Below are 23,756 nucleotides of genomic sequence, written 5' to 3'. Positions count from 1 at the left end.
TTGTTGTTTGGTATTGTTACAAAAAGCTTTTATAATAAAAATTTTCGATATTATTAATAAATAGATAATAAATAAATAAATAAATAAATAAATAAATAAATTAATAAATAAATAAATAAATAAATAAATAAATATATTATATTATAAACACAAATTTAAATAAATATTTTTGTTTTTGTTATTTTTTAAAATTTAAAAAAAAAAAAAAAGAAAGAAAAGCATACAAATAAAAAAAAAATATGGGGGTTTTATTTATTAAAATTAATATTATTATTTATTTTGTGTATGTGTATATGTGTTTTTTGTTGTTTTTTTTAAAATATATTAATTATTATAAATTATTTTTATTTTTATGATACAATAATAATAACAATTTTAAAAAAATTTGATTTTTTTTTATTTTAAAATATCTTTTTTTTGTGTGGGATGTGTTGATTATTTTTGATGATTAATTTGTTTGTGTTGGTATAAATATAATTATATTTATTTATTTGTGTTTATTTATATTTATTTTGTTTATCAATGATGATTGTTGTTATAGGTATAATAATATTAAATGTTGATGATGTATGTGTAATTAACGGGGGTGAAGGAAAGAGTGTTGTTTATATTGTAATTAATTACTTTTATTACTCAATATATTTGTTTGATAATAAAGCAAAGTTGTGTGGATTCTGTTTTAAATATGGGGGAGCTATTTCGATATTATAATACAATAAAATTACAAGTAAATAAAAAAAAAAAATATATAGGTAATATTTTTAATTTTATTTATACACAAAAATAAATAGAAAAAAAAAAAAAAAGAAAAAAAAAAAAAAAAAAGATTTTTTTAAACTAAAATGGATTAGTCCGAACTATTCTGTATCTGATACTAATTTTAGTTTAATATTACTCTTTTTTTGATTTATATTATAAAAAAAAAACAATAATGATAAAAAGCAAAAAAAAAAAACTTTTTTTATAAAAAATTTAAAAAAATAAATAAAAAAATTTTAAAAAAATAATTTTTTTTTTTTAATTTTTTTTTAATTATTTTTAATTATTTTATTTTTGTTGAATGAAATTTTAAATATTTTAATTCCATATTCACTCTTTTTCATATAACCAATATTATTTTTTATAAAATCAATTAAATGAAATAATATAGCAATTATTTAGAAAAAAAAAAAAATCAACAATACAACAATATATATTGTTTTTTATTTTTTAATTTTTTTTAATTTTTTTTCTCAAATATTATTTTTTAATTTTTATATTTTTTTTTTTGTATATATAATATATCAAAATGAATGACCCAGATGACAAATTACAAGTTGTTATGCACAATGAAGATTTGCAGAGATTAGTATTATACGATCCTAATAATCAGTCATTAATAGTTAGAGAGGATAATAACGAATCTCTTAGATTAAAATCAAGACAGTTATTGCAACAGCAGCAGATCGAAGATGCCAATAATGTATATTCTCCAATAATCCCATCACCAACCTTAAGAAACCAACCATTGCTCCCTATATCAAGATTAAACAATAGTGGTAATACACCAACGCAATTAAATCATAATCATAATACAAGTGGCACTTTACAATCACTATCTCCACAACATCAAGTATTACCTCCAGCAACTACAACCACAAATACCGGTGCCCCTGGTTGCTGCCCACTATGCAAAAGAAGCTTTACACCAGGATCTCCTCCAGGTTTATCCAAAATGAATAGTAATGGTAGTTTAGATCTTGCACCATTCAACTCGTCACCCTATTATCGTTCACCAATTACAACCCAACCATATATATCTAGAGACTATTTCTTATTATTAGGTTCAGCTGCAAATAATGAAAATAACAACAATGGCAATGCTGATCAACATCAAACATCACCCCCAGTTGGAGGATTAGGAAGTGAATTTTTAAACATTGGATATTATAAAAAATTCTTTAAAGAAGATGTTAAAATTGGTTCGGGTGGGTTTGGTTCGGTTTATTTATGTAGACATTTAATTAATGGCGTTGATTTGGGAGAATTTGCTGTAAAAAAAGTACCAGTAGGCGACAATATACCATGGTTATTTAGAGTATTAAAAGAAGTAAAAGCATTAGAAACCCTTACAAAGCATAGAAATATTATCAACTACAAACACTCTTGGCTCGAGTATGACCAACCTGCAGATTTTGGACCAAAAGTACCATGTCTTTATATTTTAATGGAATATGCAAATTATGGAAATTTACATGACTATATGAATGAAAAAAGGGAAACCATGCCAGAGAATGAAATTTGGAGTTGTAAGTATTTTTCTTAAAAAAAAAAAAAAGTATAAAACCCCACAATAACAATTTACTAATAAATAATTTTTTAAATAAGTTTTCATTGATTTATGCCATGGTATTGGATATTTACATCACTCTGGAATTATACATAGAGATTTAAAACCACCAAATATTTTAATTCATCAAAGCTACGACTCAATATCAGATAAACAAGTTACCCATTTAATGATTAGTGATTTCGGTACATGCGATACAATATCACCCAAAGCATTCAAAGATAATTTAATGAAAAGAACAGGTAACACAGGTACTACAGAATATATTGCTCCAGAACTATTACAAAAGAATGAACGAGGTGAATTCTCCGTAGACTATGATGAAAAGTGTGATGTATGGTCGCTAGGTATTTTGTTGTATCAAATGGCATATGGAACACTTCCATACAAATATTCAGGTAATCCATTTGCTGATGAAGATCCAAATAGATCTATACCCGATTTGGTCGAAGAAATTGCACAATTTAATAATACAAGATTAGTTTTTCCACAATCACCTCCACGTTCAAGAGATCTTAAAGATATGATTACTATATTATTACGTGCAGCTCCCCATGACCGTCCAACTATTTCACAAATTCTCTCTACTCAATTCATGCAAACCAAAACCAAATATTTTACATTGCACCCAATTCATATAGTTTCCACTGGCACAAGGAAATCAAAACACACCCATCATTCTAAAATTCGTACAAAGAAATCAAGTGACTCTGACCACACACGTATATCACCAATCAGAAGAACATTGGTTAAAGAAGAGGATGACGACATTGGTGGAGATATAGTAGCAACCACTGCTATTGTAAACAATGTAATAGACGATGATGATGGCTCTGCCAACTCTGATAGTTTAATTTCATCATCTTCCGAATCATCATCTTCAGAGGATGATAATGATGATCATTCATTCAAAACCACCAATAAAAACAAAAGCAATATCGAAAAAAAGAATAGAACCTCACCAACTTATGGTCTTCAACATAGAACCAAAAGAAGTATTTCCACAAGTAATAATATAGCTACATCAAGAAAACTTTTACCTCTTGATGCACCTCGTAGTGGCAGATTTAGAAGAGCTGCCAATGTTATTCAAAGAAATGTTGGTTCATCTTCGGTTCATCAAGCATTCTATATGCTTCTGGCATTTTTCCAAATTTGGCTATGTTTTGATCAATGTTCCACCCATCCCAACTCATATCCAAGCGCTACCCTGCTATACCCATTGCTTTTATTATCTTTAATCCCAATTTTGGTCTCTAATCAATTGCAACTTAACAACCAAAACAATATACTACAACAGCAACAACAAATGCAATCACAACCACAATCTATTTTAAATAATGCCAGCTCCGCTGCATTATTATGTACAGCCAATAATAGAAAATTTATTAAAAAAGTCAATACAACCATCTCAATAATTAGATTCATATATTATGTTATCATTTCATTATTATTACCAAAAGAAGTTAGTTGCAAATCCACATCACCCGAAGGTCTAGCCTCAATTCTACCACCTATTGCCGACTATGTAGTCTTTCCTCTAATCTCTTTGTTTAAGAACCTTACTTTATTAATAATTAATTTAATTTTTATATATTATAGAGATTAATAAAACAATAAAATTTTTAAATAAATTAATTAGTTTGGTCATAAAAATAGTTTCTTTTTATATTAGAAACATAATAAACTATTTTAAAATCCACAAAAAAATAAATAATAATCTTTTTTTTTTTTTTAAATAATCTCTTTTTAAAAGATTTTTAACATTTACTAATTTTATTTATAAAAAGTGAGTTGGAGGGGTTTGATATCGTCAATGATTTGGATAATATTGTGTTTGTCTTGTATGTGAATTTGAATAAAGTTTGTATACCTGTTTGTGATTTATTATGTTGAATTTTTAGAGGATTAATATATTTGAGAGTTGAAAAAGGGGGAAAAAAAAGTTGTACTAAACCCTGTAGGGTATGTACTGTGTTATATATTATTATTTATAGATTGATTTATTCTGAGAAGAAAAGTTTCATAAGTAACTTTGGTTCTGAGATTTGTTCGGCATATTTAGCAACAATCATTGATGATGCAACAAAAAGTGAAATATTCTTTAAATTTTCTAAAAGACTGTCTCTAGTTTCTGGATCTCTGATCATACTTTTTAAAAGTTCGCCCCAACTGACGCTAACTTCACCTTCATAAGCAGTTTCTTCATCCATATTTATTCCTGTATAATATTATTAAATTATTATAATTGTTTATTATTAGTTATTTAGTTTAGAAGAATGAAATAATAATAACTGATGAAAAAAAAAAAAAAACACGATAATGATTCGATTTGAGATCTTTCCTAAATTAATATTACTTTTTTTTTAATTATATTTAAATAACAATAAACTTGTAAAAAATAAAAAAGAGAAAATTAAAATAATTTAAAGAAAATAAAAATTTTTGAAAAAAAAATTTTGAAAAAAATTAAAAAAAAACAATAATTATTTCGTTTTTTTTTTTTATTTTTTTTTTTATTTTTTTTTTTTTTTGGGGGGGGAAAGATTATGTGTTTTAAAACCTAAAAATAAATTGGTTTACTTTTTTAAATTTATTTACTTTTTGAATTATATATATCTTATTATTTGTTTGTATATTTTTTTTTTTTTTTTTTTTTTTTTTTTTTTTTTTTTGGAAAGTTTTTATTTGGTATCTGAACAAAAAAAAAAAAAAAAAAAGAAAATTTTTCATTTTTTTTTTTTTATCTGAATTTTAACTTCTTTGAAGAATATTATTTATATATTCCTTTTTTCCTAATCATTTAAACACCACACACCACATCACACACAAACAATAAGATAAAAATAATAACATACAAACTTATTATTTTAAACTTAATAAATAAAGATAAAAACAAATGAAAAAACAAATGAAAATAATAATAAAATAATAATAATAAAATAATAATAGGTATACAACAAAAATAATTATATTAAAATTATTAAAAAAATTAAAAAAACCTTAAAACTTATAAATATTTTAATTTAAAAAAAAAAAATTTTAATTTTTTTTTAAAATTTTTTTTTTTTTTTTTTTTTGATTTTTTTATAAATTTTTTATTTTATTTTTTTTCAAATTATTTTTTATTTTTTTTTATATAACAACTTATCTTATTGTGAAATTTTTTTTTATATTTTATATATTTTATATATATTTTCTTTTATATATATAGATTATATAGCAAAATGAGTCAACAACAAACACAACAACAAATAAAAAGAAAAGAAATCCTTCAGGTAAAAATTTTTAAATAAAAAACACATAAAAAAAAATATATTTTATAGTTTAAACAATAATTATTTATAAATAATTTCTTAAACATAAAGTTTTTTTTTTAAAATTTAGTTTTTTATCAATTTATTAATTATAATAATTATTATTATTTATTTTATTTTCAAATTATTATATATTTTATATTTATTATATTCATTTTAGAACGCTGATGTATTAGGTCCACCAGAAATTTCAGAAAATGAAATTACAACCGAATCTATTCTTGGTGATGGTAGTTTTGGTACTGTATATAAAGGCCGTTGTAGGTTAGTATCATCAATAATCAATAATCAATAATCAATAATCAATTATCAATTATCAATTATCAATTATCAAATATCAATTTATTATTATATTTTATCAATAAATATTATCAATTTTCATTTATAAAATTATACTAATTATTTTATTTATTATTATAGATTAAAGGATGTAGCTGGTATGTTTATAGAATAGTAATTTATAATTTTATTTAGATGATGTGGATTATGTGGAGTTTTTTAGGATAATAAAGAACAGCTTGGACTAACTTATTTTCAATTCATAATTAATTTATTATAGTCAAGGTTATGTTAAAACAAGTAGATCAAAAAACTTTATCAGATTTTAGAAAGGAAGTTGCTATTATGAGTAAAATTTTCCATCCAAATATTGTACTTTTCCTTGGTGCTTGCACTTCAACCCCAGGTAAACTTATGATTTGCACAGAGTTAATGAAAGGTAATCTTGAATCATTATTATTGGATCCATTAGTTAAGCTTCCATTAATTACTCGTATGAGAATGGCTAAAGATGCTGCTCTTGGTGTTTTATGGTTACATTCATCAAATCCAGTTTTTATCCACAGAGATTTAAAGGTAATTATATTAATTATATATTTATTATAGTAATGGTTTTATTAATTATATTTATTTATTTTAGACAAGCAATCTTTTAGTTGATGCTAACCTTACTGTTAAAGTTTGTGATTTTGGTTTATCTCAAATTAAACAAAAAGGTGAAAATCTTAAAGATGGTACAGATGGTGCTAAAGGTGTACGTATTAAAATATCAATCTTTTTTTTTTAAAACACAAAATTAATTTTTTTTCATTCTTTTTCTATTTAGACCCCATTATGGATGGCACCAGAAGTTTTACAAGGTAAATTATTTAATGAGAAAGCAGATGTATATAGTTTTGGTCTTGTTTTATGGCAAATTTATACTAGACAAGAGTTATTCCCAGAGTTTGATAATTTCTTCAAATTTGTTCAAGCTGTTTGTGACCAACAATTAAGACCAGCCATCCCAGATCATTGCCCAAAGATTTTAAGGGATTTAATTCAAAAATGTTGGGATCCAAATCCAGAAGTTAGACCAGGTTTTGATGGTATTGTTTCAGCATTAGAGGAAGTTATTATTGATTGTTGTATTCCAGATGAATATGGTTCAATCCTTTGGAAGAATCATTTTAAAATCGAAAATGAAGTTAGCTGGAAAGACTTTATCAATGTCTTTTCAAATTTCGTTGGTTTAACAAACTCAAATACACCATCAATGTCAGATCTTCTCCAATTCTCACCAAATCTTAATGGTTCTACCATTGAGTTAAACTTTAAATGCTTAAAATCAATTATTGTCAGTTCACCAAAAGGTCCACATGAAGAAGAAGTTGTTTTAATGGAACAATTCGGTAAAGTTTTAGCTTGGTTCGGCAACTTAAAGGAAGATGGTGCCCAAATCTTAGATAAAATTAGACAATTAATGGAATGCGCGTATGTAGAATTTTATACATGATCACTTTGTTTTTATAATCATTTTTATTAACTTTAGTTTTTTTTTTATAGTTGGTTCCATGGTGACATTTCAACATCAGAAAGTGAAAATAGATTAAGACAAAAACCAGAAGGAACATTTTTAGTTAGATTCTCTACCTCTGAATATGGTGCTTATACAATTTCAAAAGTTTCAAAGAATGGCAGTATTTCACATCAAAGAATTCACAGACCAGGCGGTAAATTCCAAGTTAACAATAGTAAATATCTTAGCGTTAAAGAATTAATTACTGGTGAAGCTCAAGCTCTTGGTATCAGTACCCCATGTCTCGGTTCAAGATTTTTATCTTTAATTTATAAAGCTCAATTATCTGGCTATATTAATTAAAAATAAATATCAACAACATAAATATAAAACAAATCAACAAAATGATAAATCAATTAAAAAAATAATTGTGACTCATTAACCAAAAAAAAATCAAAAAAAAAAGAAAAAGAAAATCATAAAAAAAAAAGAAAAACCAAAAATCTATAAAAATACCAAAAACACATTCACTTACCATTATTTAAATTTATGTATCTGTAAAAAAAAAAAAAAAAAAAAAAAGGAATGGAAAATATAAAAGAAAAAAAAAAAAAAGAAAAAAATAATATTAGTTATAATTTATATACAAAATAATCATCAATATACCATCTTTTTCTTCAACTCTTATTTCTTTTATTTCTCAATTCTTTTATATATTCGATTTATAATACTACCAACCAATCAACCTCCTCACCCATCTCCCTATAAAAGTAATATTAAATTCAATATTAATAGTTTTAAATTATTAATAATAAATTCTTAAATAAAAAAAAAACAAAAAAAAATAATACAAAAAAAAAAAAAAGTTAAGAAGTGTATTTTATTTTATTTTATTTTATTTTATTTTTATTTTTATTTTTATTACTATTTTTTTTTTTTAATTAAATTTTTTAATTTAAATATTTTGAATGGAATTCGATATGATCTTTCATAAAGGTGGATACATAAAAATAGCCATGGTTGTAACCGTCTTGATGTCTTAATGTAAGATTAATGTTTTGATTGTTTACTTCTTTTAATTTATCGACTTTAAGATCATTGAAGAATTCATCTGCAGTACCAATATCAACAAGAAGGTCAACTTTTGGACCACTGTAGGATTTTAATACAAATGTTGGATCATATTCTTCCAATTTTGATTGATCATCACCTAAATAAGATTTTAATGCTTTACTAGCCCATTCACAATTAATTGGATTTGAAATTGGTGAAAATGCACTAATTGATTTATAAAGATTTGAATTTTTGAAGAAAATATTTAAAGCACCCATACCACCCATGCTATAATTTGATTAAGTTATATGAATTTTAGTATTGGTTTATATTTTAAATAACAGCAATATTGTATTTTAAATATTGTATTTACCTGTGACCAAAGATTGATTGTTTTTCAGTGTTTGTTAAATCTTTAAATTCGGTACTAATAAGAGTGTATAATTCTTTGGTGATATAGTCATACATGTTATAGTGTTTCTTGTATTTTTCATTTGAGGCATTAAGATAATAACCTAAAATATAAATAATGTGTTAGTTTCGATTTAAATAGTAATTTATATTTATGAATAAAATGTATATTACCAGCACCAGCACCAGGACCACTCCAACAATCTTCTTCACCAGCTGGTACACCACGTGGTGAGCTATCTGGACAAACTAAAAAGATATTGCAATTGGCGGCATATTGAGGAGCACCACCTTTTTGAATAAAGTTTTCATCTGTGCATGTTAAACCACCCAAAAAATAAAGAATGGATGGTTTTTTATCAGATTTTGGTGGTACATAAACATGGAATTTCATTTCACATGATAATGTATCTGATTGATGGGAGTATCTTCTAATTTCCCCTCCAAAACATTTTGATGTTGATAGTAATTTGATTGACATTCTGCAATAATTAAAATTATAAAATAAAAAATAAAAAAAAAAAATTAAAAATAAAAATTAAAAAAAATTTTGAAAAAAAAAAAAATAATAAATACTAAATAAAGAAATATAATTGTTATTTCTTTACCAATCAAGAGGACAAATTTAAACAGTACAGTAGAATAATATAAAATAAATAGATCTATTAATTTTACATAGACAAATAAATAAAACTTTTATATTTTTATATTTTTATATTTTATAAAATTTTATAAAATTTTATAAAATTTTATAAAATATTCTATTATTTTATTTAATTTTTTTATTATTTTTATTTTGTTTTTTAGTTATGTGTTGGTTTGCTCTCTCTCCGGGAATGGTTTGGAATTTTTTAAGGCACATTGTTTTAATTTATTCATAGAACTGAAGCAATTATTTTTTGGGTGATCACTATCTCTGAAGATTTACAGCATTACTGAACATACATTTGTTAATTTTTTAAAACTAATATTCCAGTTTATTACATTTTACATTTTTTGTTTCTATTTAAATAACTATAAATAGGATAAAAATTCAAAAATGAATATAAAAATTAAAAAAAATAAAGTTTTTTTTAATTTTTTTTTTTTTTTTTAATTTTTTTTTTAATTTCTTATTTTTTTTGTATTTTATAATTTAAAAAAAAAAAAATAATAAAACATAATAATAATGGACGAAAATAAAGAAATAAATAAAGAAACCAATACAGATAGTACAATAACATCACCACAGCCATCTACAGAGCAACCACAACAGCCAGTAAAAATTACACCAGATAGTAAAAGTAATATTTAAATCAATATACATAAATATAAATATATTTTAAACTTTATAAAATAAATTACTTTACTAATTTACTTTTATTAAATTATTCATTTAGTTGTTGTATATTTTAAGAATGCAGGTGGAGCACAGGCATTAAAACAAAAGAAATTTAAATTACAAGCAAACCTTTCATTTCAAAATGTTATCGATAAATTAAGATCACAATTAAAATTAAAATCGAACGAATCATTAGTAAATATAAACATCCATTAATGTACTTTAAAAATCAATTATAGTTTAATTTTATTAACCCTTTTTCTATTATTAGTTTTTATTTATAAATCAAGTATTTCAACCTAGCCCCGATGAAATTTTAGGTGAATTATATAAATGTTTTTGTCATAATGACCAATTAATTATAAATTATTCAGATTTACCAGCTTGGGGATAATAAATAATAATATAATGATAATAATATAAACACATGGTATTTCAATAAAAATTAAACCTTTGTAAATAATATAAAAAAAAAAATATACACACAAGTTTTTTATTTTATAAAATAATTTTATTTTATTTTATTTTATTTTAGTTAAAGAATAGGTTTTTAATATAAAGTAAAACATCATTAATATTTTCTTTATACATTAACATATCGTCGGACTTTTGATTGGCTGGGGTCGGAATTTTATCGATTAATTTAAGTAGTTTTTCTTGGTTATAGTTCTTTGAAAGTATTGATTTAACAGTAGTTGATTCTGATAATAATAAAATTAAAATATTACAAATTAATTTCTTAATTTCTAAAAATTCTTGTTGCTGTTGTTGTTGTTGTAATAAAATATCAATTTGGTTATTAATAAAGAATAGTTGGTTTAATAATTTTGATGATGATTCATTATTATTATTTAATTGTTCGATAAATTGTTTTCTTGATCCTAATAATGATTCTTGTATCCATTTTAATATTGAATTTAACAATTTATTATTACTGCCATTAATATTGGTTTGGTTTAATAAATTAAATATCCAACTAAAAATGAATAAATTATCAGCTTGAGAGTTTTGGGAGAGTTTAGAATATGATATAATGGAAACAATTGATTCTTGTAATTCTAATCTTTCATTTTCAGATTCAAAGAACTCTTTATCGATGGCAGAGTTATAGCTCTTGATTAGTGAAACCATATCAAATGTTGAAAGTCTGATTGAGCTTGAATTTGAATTTAATATTAAATTTAATGATTTAAATAAATTGTTAATTATGTATTTAAATTCTAAATCCCAATTTATATTTACTAAATAAAAAACAATTAGTATTTTTAATTATAATTTTTATCATTAAATTAAAATATATTTTTTATATACATACATATTAATTTTAATAAATTATTTAAAATTATTGAAATTTGTGATAGTTCGTTAAAGTTATAATAGTTTGCACCAATATTATTTATATTTTTTGTAATATTAACAAATATTAAAAATATTTGATCAAATAATGATTTTGGACAACTTGAGTTTGAAATTAATAGAGACAACCATGGAAGTACACCTTGCTTAGTAATTAAATAGAGACCACCAGAGGAAGAGTTTGAAAGTTTTAAAATGATTTCTAAGATTAAAGATTTGATTTTACTATTTGAAACATTTGAATCGAATAAACCAAGCAATGAGGAAATTGAATTATTCTTTTTTAATAGTGTTTCTGTGTATTGGTCTGGTAAGGCAATCGATATCATTTCTAAAATCCAGATAATGGTGGCTTTGTTCAATGTGAAGTTTAATACTAATGAAAACATTGGAATATGTACTAAATCAAGTAAACTAATACCTTTGAAATAAGAGATAATTGATTTTCTTTTAAGATCTGATCTGAGTGAAACTACTTTAATTGATAAACAATAGAATAATGTAAAAATTGGTGGAATATATTGATCTTTTTCGAAAACACTTGATTTTAATACTTGAATTAATTTAATAATAATTTTTTCGTTATTAAAGTTTGATTTATTGTTATTGCTATTTTTGCTATTATTCTTTGATTTTGATTTCTTTGATTTACTAAATTGGATAGCTTGCTCTAAAGTTTTGGCTTGTTCTTCTTGATAGGTGTCTAAAAGTGTTTGATATTTTGAAAGAATTTGGTAAGAAATTTGTCTAATAGCAACATCTTTTGAGCTTAATGATCTAACAGTGAATGAGAATGGACCATTATAAAAGAAACATTGTAATACTCTCCAAAGATTTTCAATATTTTCTTTTCTAAAATCTTCTTGTTGGCTATCAAAATTTGAATATTCTGAAATATAGCTGTCTAATAATGAAGTAAGTAATCTAAGTATAAAGCTTGGATCGTAAGAGTATTCTTGATATGATTTAGCGATCATTTCTTTATTGATACTAAAATCGTTAACCTCTTCCTTCTCTTTTTCTTTTTCTACTTGCTTTTTATCTTCATCACTATCACTATCTATTTCCATAAGATCATCTGTTTCATTGGTTTTATCTTTATTTTCATTTAATGTATTCATTTCGAATGGATAGTTGTTAATTGAGTTTTCGAAAATAGTACCACTAAAAATTGTATTCGATAATAATAATTGGGTAATGCTTGAGCTTTCTTTTGAATGTTTTCCCCAAAGATAATTTGATTCTGAAAGGATTGAATAGCCATTAGTTTCATGTTGGTAGATTATCTTTAATAATAATTTATCTATTGGGTGGACAGTTGCATTATAAATATTGAAATAAATTGAAGTTAATTTTGAATTTAAATTTGAATTACAATAAGATGGTTCTTTATAATAAATATTTAATAAAATATTTAATAATCTATATTTTAATAAATTTTCATAATTATTATTGTTGTTGGTAGTTGATTTAAATTTAATAATTGATGACTCCTCTTCTTCCTCTTCTTCTGTAAATGCTTTATCTTGGTGGGATGATTCTTGAGTTTGCTCGGATTTAATAATATTTAAAATAAAATCGCTATTTATAATAGATTTAAAAATCAAATCAATGTATAGTTGATATTTGAATGATGACTCCATTTCTATTATCTTTTCTATAATTTCTAAATTTTGAGATAAAGTTTCTTCAGAATTGATGTTTGAAAATATTAATTTTATAATATTTTCAAAATTAATTGAATTTGCTTTAAAGGCACCAAGGTTTGCAATATTTAAATTTAATAAATCCTTGAAATTGTTTTTAATACAAATTAACAAGCTATTTGAATAATTTGATACCATTGATTTTAATACAGAGTTGTCGAATTCATGTGCTGCTACTTCATTTTCTTGGTGGGTAAATAATAATAAATAATTTAATTTTGATGTAGTTGCTTGTAATTTATTTGAAATAAATTTAAATAGTTCTAAAGTAATGGAAATTAAGCTTGAATTTATATCTCTTTCGAAAATATTTGATTGTGAAATTGATTCGTAAATTTGATTTAATAATGTTTCATTTCCCAAAATTTCATCTTTAGATTCTTTAATGACCAACCAATACATTAATGGTAACCAAATAGTGACATCAAACTTTAATAGTCTATTAAAATCTAATAAATTTAGGTTTAGTTCAATTGATTGACCTTCTTCTTTGGCGCTATTTCTTAAGCTATTAACTAATAATATTATTATTATATTTTGTGATGTTACTGGGGAATAGTTTTCGAGGCAGTAATTTAAATATTTTGAAATTAGTTCTTTTCTTGAATATAATAATGAATTCAAATAATTAACTGATAAATTAATTTGATTTATATCATTTAATAAAAACTGATAAATAAATTGATCAATTGTAATTTTATATATTAAATTGTTATTGTTTGAATTATTATTGTCGAAAGATAATGATATTTCGATCAATTGTATAAAGATTGATTTTAATAATTCGCCATTATTACTACTATTAATAATGTTATTATTGGAGGTGTCACCAAAATTGAAAACTGTTAAATATTTTGGTAAAATATTGGTGTTGTTATTATTACTTGTTATTCTTAATAAGGAGTTTATAATTTCTAAATAAATTTGTAAAATTGATTCATTTGTTAAAGATTTGATATCTAGATCCTTAAATTCTTCTAATAATTGAACACAAGACTTAAAATCTAAATATGGTAATACTAATTCCAATACTCTAATGGATAAAATAAATTGATTGCTTAAGTTTTTGGCTTTTGAAGATTCTTTAATTGATTTCTTATTAATTTGATTAAATATGTTGGTTATAAATGGTGATAATATATTATTTAATAAATTGTTGTTATTATTTTTGTTAAAGTTAAAAATTACTAAAATTAATTTTGAAACATCTAAAAAAAAAAAGGTTAATATATGAAAAAAAAATCTTTGGGGAAATATCATATAATAAATTAAATACATACTAAAAGTTAATTTGAAATTAATCAAGTAGTTTGAAGAAATTAAACTATTTGATAAAAATTGTTCAATTGAACGGATTCCATTTAGTGATTTTGACTCTAAAACTAATTTGAAAACTATTTCTGCAATATCAAAATAAAAACCAAATACTTGATCAACTTGATTACCATCAGTATTAATTTTAAATTGATTGTTAATTAAATTTTCTAAAATTGGTAAAATATTAATTAATTTTCTGATTGATAAATTTGAGATAGAGTTGATTAATTGCGATTTAATTATTTGATTTGATACAATGGTTTGTTTTTTATTCTCGCTGTCGATTAAATTAAACTGAGATAATAATAAATGTACTGGTATAAATTTAATTGCTTGAATGAATCTTGAACCTTCATTATCTTTTGATGAAATGAGTGTTAAAAATGTTTGATTAACATTATTTGATATAATATATTTAATTTCTTTTGGACTTTGGCAATCTAAAACTAATTGAGCTAAATCTTCCATTTTATCATTGCTACCTTCAATCGACTTATTAAATGATTGATAGTAAATAAATTTAATTGCAGAGTTGAAAATAGCTGGTAAATTAAATTTGAATGGATCATTCGATTCTAATTCTTTATAAATATTTGATTCATTTAATTCTTCGACCTTATCTTTAGTTTTTTGTTGGTTGATGAAATTTAAAATAGATAAAATTAACAAACTATTATTCTTTGATAGTGATGAAACGTTGGTTAATACTTGGGATAAGAATCTAAATTGTGATTCGTGAAGACCAGTAAATAATTGGAATATTGCTGATACCAAAACTGGACTAATATAGAGTTGATTTGAATTACTACCAAATAATTTTTTTGTTAAATTTTGAATTAAATTGACATAGTTGAATTTATTTTGATGGGCATTCAAGAGAGTTGCTTCAAAGAATTCGATATTATCCAAAGATATAAACTCTAACCAATAGTCAATTTCACCATCAACACTTGAAAATATATTATTAATTGAAATTAATTTGAAAATTAATTGATGGTAGAGTTCTTTAATCTCTGGTTTTGAATCCATGTATAATTTTAAAACCATATTAATAATAGATTGGGTACCACAGTTTGCTGAATCTTGTTTATTAAATAAATTTTGAATAGTGTTGAAACTTTTTGAGCAACCAATTAACTGAATAAATTGCTTTTGTGTGTAAAGATCTGATTTAACTATTAAATTGAAATCCAACATCTTTAAAGTTAAAAATTCATTTATTGGTAAAAATTTAACATATTCTGAAATGATTGAAATATATTGATCATAAGTAGTACTTGATGATTTAAATTCATTACAATGTTCCTTAAAGTATCTAAATGAGGGTAAACGTTCCTTAATACCATTCTTTAAATTTTCAATAAAGCCAATTAATACCTCTATCTCTTTTTCTTTCTTTTGACTATCTTCTTGTTGTTGTTGTTTTTCTATTAAAAAGTGGTTTAGCGAACTTAAAACTGTATTAACTCTTTTTAAACATAATTGCAATACTAATAATTGGTTATATGTGACCAAGTTTGAAACTTCAAAACCAAATGATAAATTGCTAACTTGTGGGGGTACTAATAAATTAATTAATACCATTGGTGATGATGGAATTGATTCTGATAATTTATTGGTGATTTTTAAAACTGGTGCTGTTGGTACTGGTGATGAAAGTGTTTTGATTAACATTGTTGTTCTATTTAACCAATTTAACGATAATGATACTTCACATGAACCTAATTTCTTTAAATATGATGTAAATAAATCTGGACATGCATTGATAATCTTAATAAATAATGACTGATGTGTTTGATATGCAATTGGGTTTAACTCTGTAATCAATGAAACAATTGATTTATTTTCAAAACTTGGTAAATCGTTCTCTCTAAACCATGTCCATCTTTAAAAATGATTGAATAAAAAAAAAGATTAGTATATATATTAATTGTAATATTTTATAAATTTTAAAAATTCTTACTTTGGATCTGATGAACAAATACCATGTATTGGTGAGCAACATAATGTTGTTAAAAATTTATAAATTGATTGACGACTTTCTTCTCCAATATCATCTTTTGAAAATACTAAACCAATCTTTGAAAGGAATGATGGTGAAAAGAATTTAATTTTTAATTTCTTTGGTATAATATCAACTTTTAATATATTAGTTTCTAATGATTCGATTAAATCCAATATAACCTATATAATTAATTTATTTTATTAGTAAGATATTTTAAAAAAACAAGATTATTGTAATAATATTTATAATTACGTTATGATGATCTAATTGAATTTTATGACAATATTTTGATAATAAATATTCAGACTCTAAAATGAATTCACTTAATTTTAAGTTGTGATGTTTTAAAAATGATAATAAAAATCTTAAAACATATGGTCTTGTTCCTAAGTAAGCACCATTACTTGGTATATCTGTCATTGCTTCTTGAAAAGCCTAAATTTTAAAAAAAGTATTAGTTTAATATTTTATTTTTAAAAAATAAATAATTTAAAAGTATATCTTACATTTGAACTAAAATCAATATTGGTTTGTAAACTTTTTGCAATTTTAATTGATAATGGCACAATTGATGATAATAGTCTATAGCAATTTAAGGTTAAGTTTACAGTTTCATCAGAATAACTATTGATGATCTTTTGTAAATCTAGAAATCTGTTTGTGATGATTCTGTCTGCTAAAATTCTAGTTTGGAATTGCAATGCTGGGTCGTCGTTAAGTGTAATAATAATAGCAAGAAACTCTAATAACAATGCATAACATGTCTGATATACTTGATACTTGTCTATGCAAGTGTCCCAAATGGTGAATAATTCGGTCAATTGTGGTGATTGCTTTAAATATTCGAATACAACCGATAAATTTTTATTTTTATAGTTTAATTTAATTTCTTCATCATCGTCTTGATCGTCTTCATCTAAAGACTTTTCTTTTTCATCTCTGATAGTTTTAATAATTGAATATAATGCTCTTTCTACATCTTTACTACTGGCTGAATTTAATAATTGTTTGAATTTGAATAATGATAAATTCTCAATAAACTCGATATTTAATATAGCCTCATCTTTATTACTATCACTATTCTTTGTTCTTTGGTAATTGAGAGAATTTAATTTTTTTTGCTTTTTTCTATTCATCCTTTTCTACCACCAAAAGAATAAATAATGGTTTATGTATTGAATATATATAAAGTAAAAAATATGAAAAAAAAAATGAAAAAATTAATCCCATTTTTTATAAAAAAAAAAAAAACGAAAGAAAAAAAAATTAAAAATTAAAAATAAAAAATAAAAAAAATTAAAAAAAAAAAATAGAAAAAAAGAAAGGAGGGTTATTTTTATTTTGAAAAGTTATAAATATAGATAACTTTGATATTTATTGAGTTTTGAAATGGTGGTTATATTTATATACAATTTTAAATTAATAAATTTGGGTATTACACTGCACTATTAATAAAAAGGAAATGAGAGAGAAATTTTTAATCGATTTAAAAACACGAGATACATTGAATAAAATTGGTGATTGATTATTTGAATTTGAATATTTTTAAGGCGGAAACCACGACAATAGTTATAATAATAGCTACTACAATTCCTATAATAATCATCTTCTTTCTTGATCTGGTTTTATATACATATGCTTGTTCGAGTTCTTCAATACCGACTTCAACATCCATATCGGCTTGTTCAACATAACCATTGGCAACTTGTAATTGTTCACCTTGTTCGTCTACCAAAAGTCTAAAATAAAAAATTAATATCTTTTTTTTTTTTTTTCTAAAATTATAATAACATACTTTAAATCATCCATTGCGCCCTTTAAATGGTACACATCTTGTGCGAGTTGTTTGGCCTGTTCGTTTCTTTCTTTTAAAAGTGTTTCTTCATACTCATAATTGGAATCTTCACTTAAAAGTGGTTGTTTTAATGGTTGATATGACATTTTTTTTACCAGTAATAAATTTTATGGTGGTCAATATATAGCAATATTATTTACATATAAAATATTATTATTGTGCGTAGTTTTTATTATTTTTATTTAGTATGGAGCTATAATATTTAATGTAGGAAAAAAAAAAATATTTTTTCAAGTTGTTTTTAAAATTTTTTTTTTTTTTCTTTTTTTTTTTTTTAAAAATAAAAATTTTAGATATTTTTTTTATTTGTTGTGGTATTACATCATCATTCAATCTAAATTTATATTTTTTATTTTTTTATTATTAATATTTGTTTATTTGGGAAATTTTAATCTAATAGTTTCTTTTATATAAAATAATTTTAAATGTATATATAATTACTATTTATGTTTTAATTTAATTTTTTTTTTTTTTTTTTTTTTTTTGTGGTTTATTTAATTTGAAGTTATATTTTCGATTTACATATTTAAAAATAAAATTTAAATTTGATATCAAATTAATTTGTTAATCAATTTTCTCTTTATTTCAGAAATTATTGGAAAAATAAAAACAAATAAAAATTAAAAAAATAAAAAAAAATAAAAAATTTTTTTTTATTTTTTTAATTTTTTATTTGAATTTTTTTAAACTTTAAATGAATAAACAAATTACAAATAATAATAATTATAAAAAAGGGTTTTTTAATCGGAACAATAATAATAATAGAGATGATATAAATAACAATGGTAATCATAATAGGAATAATAGAAATAACGAAAATGACGAATCATCCATTGCAGAACAGTTAATTGGATATAAACTATATTTTCAAAATAAAAAATCAAAATCTGTGGATTCCGAGGATGAAGTTATTAGTGATGAAGAAATATTAGAAAAAAGAATTAACTTTATCAAGACATCATTGCCATATTTTAGAGAAATTTGTAACAAAGTAAGTGCAATTGATAATATTTATATATGATAAAAAACAATTTAATAATAATTGAAAATTATTTTATATTTCCAATAAATTTTAGACAATCTATGCACCAGATGAAAATAACTCTATCGAACTAAGTTATCAATTTTTAAAAAATCAAGTTTATAAACCAGAAGATCAGTTTGATATTAAATTAAGAGATGAGCCAGAGATGGTAATCAATTGTATTGGTGTGGTTTTATATCAAGTATTTTACGAGGATTTATCAGAGAGTCAAAGACCAAAGAAAAAGATTAATGTAAGGTTATTTAATTTTGAACCTTTATTGCCATTAAAGAAATTAAAGGCAAATTTAATTGACAAATTTGTTTCATTAAAAGGTACAATCATTAGAGTTGGTAATGTAAAACCACTGGTAACACAAATGCAGTTTACATGCTCAAAATGTGGTCAAAAAACACCAATGCAGCATTTTACTGAAGGCAAAGTTATTTTACCCACTAGTTGTCCTACATACGGCTGCAAAGGTAAATCATTCGAGCCTGATAGATCAAGCGCCATTACAATCGATTGGCAAAAAATTAGAATTCAAGAGGATGTTGATCAAAAAGAATCCAGTGGTATACCAAAATCCTTTGAATGCGAATTATCTGACGATTTGGTTGAAACTGTAGTACCTGGTGATATTGTAACAATTAGTGGTGTAGTAAAAGTTTTAAGGGCCGAAGAAGGCAGTGGATTTCACAATCAAGGCAAACCTGTATTTTTAATTTATATTGATGTAAACTCTATTGATAGTCCAAAGAGAGCAAATAACGAAAGTGGTGGTAGCAAATTGGAAACAACATCCTTTACTGTAAAAGATATGTATGGTATTAAAGAAATTGCGCACCATCCCAATATATTCAAATTAATAGCGCACTCAATCTGTCCATCCATCTATGGTCATGAATTAGTCAAAGCAGGTTTAACACTTGCATTATTTGGAGGCAACCCTCTGCGTAGTGGTGGCAGTGACAGGAATAAACTTTCAACAAGATCTGATCCCCATATATTAATCGTTGGTGACCCAGGTTTGGGTAAGAGTCAAATGTTAACATCAATCTACCATCTATCGCCGCGTGGTGTTTATGTTTGCGGTGGATATTCAAGTACAACTGGTTTAACTGTAACATTATTAAGAGAAAAGGGCTCTGGTGATTTTGCTATTGAGGCAGGTGCATTGGTTTTAGCGGACCAAGGTTGTTGCTGTATTGACGAATTTGATAAAATGCAAGAAGAACATGCTGCACTGTTAGAAGCAATGGAACAGCAATCTGTTAGTATTGCAAAAGCTGGTATTGTTTGTAATTTACCAGCACGTACGTCGGTTATAGCTGCCGCTAATCCTGTGGGTGGGCATTACAATCGTGCAAAAACAGTATCAGAAAATATAAAAATGAGCGCACCACTTTTATCGCGTTTCGATTTAGTTTTTATTTTATTGGATAAACCAAATACACAAAAAGATCAAATCATCTCGAGCAATATTATGAATCTTCATAGTGACGATACTTTGGATACAAAAAAAAGAAAAGCACAAAGGGGTGGGGGTGAAACTGACGAATCTACCTACTGCGATGAAGATGAGGTCGACAAAAGCTTACCGTTAAAACAGAAATTAGAAATACCTGCGGGTCAAAAGATGAACCTAATAGCACAACCACTTTTAAGAAAATACATCAGCTATGCAAAAAAGTATGTACATCCAACACTATCAGAAGAGGCCATTCAAGTTATTCAAGATTTTTATTTAGAACTAAGAGGTAATTCATCAAGCTCGGACTCAATGCCAGTAACAACCCGTCAATTAGAATCCCTTATTCGTTTAGCAGAAGCAAGAGCTAAATTAGAGCTTCGTATTATTGTTACCGAACAAGATGCAATCGATATTGTTGAAATTATGAGGGATTCTCTATTGGATACATTCGAAGATGAACATGGAAATATAGATTTTAGAAGAGCTTCTGGTATGAGTAATAGTTCAAAAGTTAAAAGCTATTTCTCTATTTTCCTAAAAGAGGCATCAAGACAAAACAAATTAGAATTTTCAAAACAAGAACTTAAACAAATTCTTCAAGACCATAAACTACCATATGATAATTTAGATGACATACTGGGTACTTTAAATAATCAAGGTATGATTTTAAAAAAGAATAATAACATCTATCAAATTATAAGATAAAAATTAATAACAATAGTAAATATTAAATAATAGTATAAAAATTAAATAATAGAAATCTTAATAATAATACTATAATTTTAAAAATATTTATATAAAAAAGAAACTATGATTTTTATTTTTTTAAATTTTAAAAAAATATTAATTTTTTGTAAATACCAAATAAGAGAAAAAGAAACTAATTAAAATTTATTTATTGGTTATTGTTATTATTGTTATTATTTATAAAAAATTGTGGGTGAGATTGTGGAGTTGGTTGATGATAATAATAAGTTGGTGGGGCCTCAACGGCACTGGTATTATCACTAGCATTGTTATTATTATTTGTTAAATTGTTTTCTGTTTTTTTATTTTTACTTTCAATTGCAATTCTTCTTTCTTCTTCAAGTTGTCTGTTATATTCTTTTAGTTGTTTTAATTTATTTTCTAACTCGATTCTTTTTAATTCTCTTTTATTTAAACCTTCTTCCTATAAATTTTAAAAAGAAAAAAAAAGAAATTTTATAAGTTAGTATTTTAATAAAATAAAAGTTAATGCACAGCTCTTTTTTAAAAAAAAAAAAAAAAGATAGAATAAAGGATAGGTTTAAAAAAATAATGGTATAATTTTATTATGAATAAATAATATATAGATATATATATAAATAATAAATATATAATGATAATATATAATTATATATAGTTTACAAATTAATAAATAAAATATTTGATAGAGTTAACACAAAAAAGAGAGAAGAAAAGAGAAAGAGAAAGTGACAATTTTTAAAGAAGGTCTGTTGGAATTGGTTGTGGTTCATTGGTATTTACACTTTGATATTCTTGAGATGGTGAAATAAAAATAGCCAATGAAGATAAAATTTCTGAGAGTTCAGTTCTGACAGAAACTGTGAAAGTTTTAACATTGTCTTTGATCTTCCAACTTTGGATTTCATCTTTAAGTTCAGATAAAATCTTTTCGGTTTTTTCTAATGAGGAATTGAAAATTGAATTTAATTGTTCAATAGCAACTTTAACTTCATTTGGAATATTTGATTCATCTTTTTGAGAATTGTTTTCGTTATTATTATTATTATTATTATTATTTTCTTCAAAGTGTTTATTTACAACAACTTCATTATTACTATTATTTGGATTTGGATTAACAACGATTTCATCCTTCTTGATATCATTGCTGTTATTATTATTGTTATTATTATTATCGCTGTAATGTTTGTTAACAACAACTTCATTATTATTATTTTCATTTGGATTTACAACAACTTGCTCTTTGATTACAATTGTTTCTTTATTTTCTTTTCTTGGGTCCATGATTAAGTTTTTAACTTCATTTTCTAATTCTCTTAAAGTATTTGAAATGTTTCTTAAAAGGCCAACATCTTTAGATTTTTCTTTTTCTTCAACAATTTCTAATTTTGGTGGCATTGGTGGTGGGATTGGAATATGAGCTGGTGGTGGGGCAACGATTTGGGCCTTTGGTGGCATTGGTGGTGGGATTGGGATTGGTTGTTGTTGCTTTTGTTGTTGTTCAAGGAATAAAAATTCTTTGAGAATCTTGTCTTCTTCAGATTCAACTTGTGGCATTGGTGGTGGTGGAATTGGTTGTTGTTGTTTTTGTTGTTCAACCAATAATTTTCTCTCCAATTCCTCTTGTTTCTTTCTTTGCTCCTCAGCTGCAGATTGAATTAACATATTATCGATTGCTTGGTCCAAATCGAAATTACTAGCTTGTAATGAAGCAACAATAGTTTCAGCTGAACTATTTGGGAACATTGATTTTAAAATTGAAATGTTACTTTCCATTTTTGTGTTTTATTATTTTAAAATTTATTATTAAATAAATTATTATTATTATTATTAAAGGTTTATTAGAGTATATAGAAAAAAAAAAAAAACGAATGTTTAATTTTGTTTTAAAATATAATAATTATTATTTTTAGCTATTTAAAAAATTATTATTATTATTATTGAATTATAACTATTTTTTTTTATTATTATTAATTACTAATATTTATTATTTATTTAAGTAATTAGTAAAGATTATAAAAGATAGAAAAAAAAAAAAAATTTTAAAAGGTGTTAATTAAAAAAATAAAATAAAAAATAATTGAA

General features: G+C 23.7%; 9 protein-coding genes across 9 annotated transcripts; 4 read left to right on the top strand and 5 right to left on the bottom strand.

The window, feature by feature from the left end:
- Positions 1–1,288: 1,288 nt before the first annotated feature.
- DICPUDRAFT_147000 (uncharacterized protein) lies at positions 1,289–3,938 on the top strand (the record flags this gene model as incomplete). Its single annotated transcript, XM_003283305.1, has 2 exons — positions 1,289–2,288; positions 2,368–3,938. 2 exons carry the CDS (start codon positions 1,289–1,291, stop codon positions 3,936–3,938), a joined length of 2,571 nt encoding a protein of 856 aa, XP_003283353.1.
- A 394-nt stretch (positions 3,939–4,332) lies between these two features.
- Positions 4,333–4,542, bottom strand: DICPUDRAFT_146999 (uncharacterized protein; the record flags this gene model as incomplete). Its single annotated transcript, XM_003283268.1, has 1 exon — positions 4,333–4,542. The coding sequence occupies one exon, from the start codon at positions 4,540–4,542 to the stop codon at positions 4,333–4,335; it is 210 nt and encodes a 69-aa protein (XP_003283316.1).
- Positions 4,543–5,556: 1,014 nt separating this feature from the next.
- Positions 5,557–7,827, top strand: DICPUDRAFT_96342 (SH2 domain-containing protein; the record flags this gene model as incomplete). Its single annotated transcript, XM_003283304.1, has 7 exons — positions 5,557–5,607; positions 5,807–5,914; positions 6,071–6,083; positions 6,206–6,501; positions 6,566–6,679; positions 6,752–7,398; positions 7,471–7,827. 7 exons carry the CDS (start codon positions 5,557–5,559, stop codon positions 7,784–7,786), a joined length of 1,545 nt encoding a protein of 514 aa, XP_003283352.1. The 3' UTR covers positions 7,787–7,827.
- A 546-nt stretch (positions 7,828–8,373) lies between these two features.
- Positions 8,374–9,368, bottom strand: DICPUDRAFT_74322 (uncharacterized protein; the record flags this gene model as incomplete). The annotated part of the gene is made up of 3 exons (XM_003283267.1): positions 8,374–8,764; positions 8,850–8,991; positions 9,062–9,368. 3 exons carry the CDS (start codon positions 9,366–9,368, stop codon positions 8,374–8,376), a joined length of 840 nt encoding a protein of 279 aa, XP_003283315.1.
- A 687-nt stretch (positions 9,369–10,055) lies between these two features.
- DICPUDRAFT_74321 (uncharacterized protein) lies at positions 10,056–10,602 on the top strand (the record flags this gene model as incomplete). Its single annotated transcript, XM_003283303.1, has 3 exons — positions 10,056–10,170; positions 10,267–10,403; positions 10,480–10,602. The coding sequence occupies 3 exons, from the start codon at positions 10,056–10,058 to the stop codon at positions 10,600–10,602; spliced, it is 375 nt and encodes a 124-aa protein (XP_003283351.1).
- A 137-nt stretch (positions 10,603–10,739) lies between these two features.
- DICPUDRAFT_25595 (uncharacterized protein) lies at positions 10,740–17,728 on the bottom strand (the record flags this gene model as incomplete). Its single annotated transcript, XM_003283266.1, has 6 exons — positions 10,740–11,449; positions 11,524–14,478; positions 14,551–16,472; positions 16,551–16,771; positions 16,845–17,027; positions 17,099–17,728. The coding sequence occupies 6 exons, from the start codon at positions 17,726–17,728 to the stop codon at positions 10,740–10,742; spliced, it is 6,621 nt and encodes a 2,206-aa protein (XP_003283314.1).
- Positions 17,729–18,117: 389 nt separating this feature from the next.
- Positions 18,118–18,533, bottom strand: DICPUDRAFT_146994 (uncharacterized protein; the record flags this gene model as incomplete). Its single annotated transcript, XM_003283265.1, has 2 exons — positions 18,118–18,331; positions 18,388–18,533. The coding sequence occupies 2 exons, from the start codon at positions 18,531–18,533 to the stop codon at positions 18,118–18,120; spliced, it is 360 nt and encodes a 119-aa protein (XP_003283313.1).
- A 608-nt stretch (positions 18,534–19,141) lies between these two features.
- On the top strand, positions 19,142–21,650 carry DICPUDRAFT_146993 (uncharacterized protein; the record flags this gene model as incomplete). The annotated part of the gene is made up of 2 exons (XM_003283302.1): positions 19,142–19,438; positions 19,524–21,650. 2 exons carry the CDS (start codon positions 19,142–19,144, stop codon positions 21,648–21,650), a joined length of 2,424 nt encoding a protein of 807 aa, XP_003283350.1.
- Positions 21,651–21,798: 148 nt separating this feature from the next.
- On the bottom strand, positions 21,799–23,711 carry DICPUDRAFT_91085 (uncharacterized protein). Its single transcript, XM_003283264.1, has one exon. It carries the CDS (start codon positions 23,445–23,447, stop codon positions 22,410–22,412), a length of 1,038 nt encoding a protein of 345 aa, XP_003283312.1. The 5' UTR covers positions 23,448–23,711; the 3' UTR covers positions 21,799–22,409.
- Positions 23,712–23,756: the final 45 nt, after the last annotated feature.

Source organism: Dictyostelium purpureum (genome assembly GCF_000190715.1).
Source record: "Dictyostelium purpureum unplaced genomic scaffold DICPUscaffold_6, whole genome shotgun sequence".
Lineage (NCBI taxonomy): Eukaryota > Evosea > Eumycetozoa > Dictyosteliales > Dictyosteliaceae > Dictyostelium > Dictyostelium purpureum.
This window is presented reverse-complemented; position numbering and strand designations above follow the sequence as displayed.